The sequence below is a fragment of the Etheostoma cragini genome, chromosome 18 (genome assembly GCF_013103735.1).
Source record: "Etheostoma cragini isolate CJK2018 chromosome 18, CSU_Ecrag_1.0, whole genome shotgun sequence".
Lineage (NCBI taxonomy): Eukaryota > Metazoa > Chordata > Actinopteri > Perciformes > Percidae > Etheostoma > Etheostoma cragini.
Genome location: NC_048424.1, coordinates 60,276 through 61,447, shown reverse-complemented (window position 1 = coordinate 61,447; position 1,172 = coordinate 60,276). Strand labels below are relative to the sequence as shown.

Genomic DNA, 1,172 nt, shown 5'->3' with positions numbered 1-1,172 from the left:
AAGACAACGTGGGGACAACATGAAGACAACATGAAGACAACATGAAGACAACGTGGGGACAACATGAAGACAACATGAGGACAACGTGGGGACAACATGAAGACAACATGAGGACAACATGAAGACAACATGAAGACAACATGTGATCATGTGTGTGTATTAATAACGTGTGTTGTCCCGTGTTATCCTAGATTGGGGAAGTTAAACGCTTCTCCCTGGGCTGTGAAGAAGATCAACAGCAAGTGTGCCACCAAGCAGCTGGCGGTCTACCAGAGGCGCCTGAACGAGGAGGCCAAGGTCCTGAAAGGAATCGATCATCCAAACATTGTTGGTAAGACCTGCAGCGGGACAGGACGTTCACTGTGATGTCCCGGCGTCCAGTGGGACAGACACATGGCGTTCTGCAGGAGGAGTTCAGGCTTCTTTGTGTCTCTAGCGTCCCGAGCTACGTCTCTAAGTTTCCGTCCACGAGTCAGTCGAATTATCCGAAGTTTGGTTGAAAATAAGAAGATAAAATAGACTCCTGTGGACCAATCAGGTGAAAGTGTGTTTCCATCCAACGGCTTTAAAGCCAATTTAGAAACCTGTTACGTGATGACATCACACGACGCTGTTTCAGGGTCAGGCTGGCGTATCGGATCGGTTCGAGACATTTTAAAGTGTTTCCATTCATTTTCACTCAATCACACAACAGTCATTTAGTAGTATTTTTATTATGTTTTCAGTTTAATGTTAACGTCACTTACACCGCATGTTGTTTCGTGTACCATGGCAACCGCACTTTACAAAACCTTTATTAGACGCCCCTTTACTTCCTGTCTACCATCTGCTCATTGGCTGCTGTTTTCCTGTTTGTTTGTGTGTTTACTTGTTGGTTTGTTTATCTTTTTATTGTAGAAAATGCTGCTGTAACAAGGGAATATCCCCGCTGTGGGATGAATAAAGTATAATCTAATCTGATCTAACTTAGTATCTAATAATTTTAGTAATTTATTATCTGTTTTCACATTTTTTGAACCATGTAGATAAACAAATTAATTAAAATCCTCTTGCTAAAGATACAAGTCGAGTGGCATGAAAGTCTTTAAAGTTCATGTCTTCATGTTGTCTTCATGTTGTCTTCATGTTGTCCTCATGTTGTCTTCATGTTGTCTTCATGTTGTCTTCATGTT

General features: G+C 41.7%; 1 protein-coding gene across 1 annotated transcript in view; it reads left to right on the top strand.

Moving 5' to 3' along the window:
• The window catches only part of pbk (PDZ binding kinase), an 8,375-nt gene that overhangs the window by 3,146 nt on the left and 4,057 nt on the right, over positions 1 to 1,172 (top strand). The window contains exon 2 of the mRNA XM_034900747.1: positions 192 to 331. Coding sequence (XP_034756638.1) covers positions 192 to 331 — 140 coding nt within the window. The remainder of the gene's footprint in view (positions 1 to 191; positions 332 to 1,172) is intronic.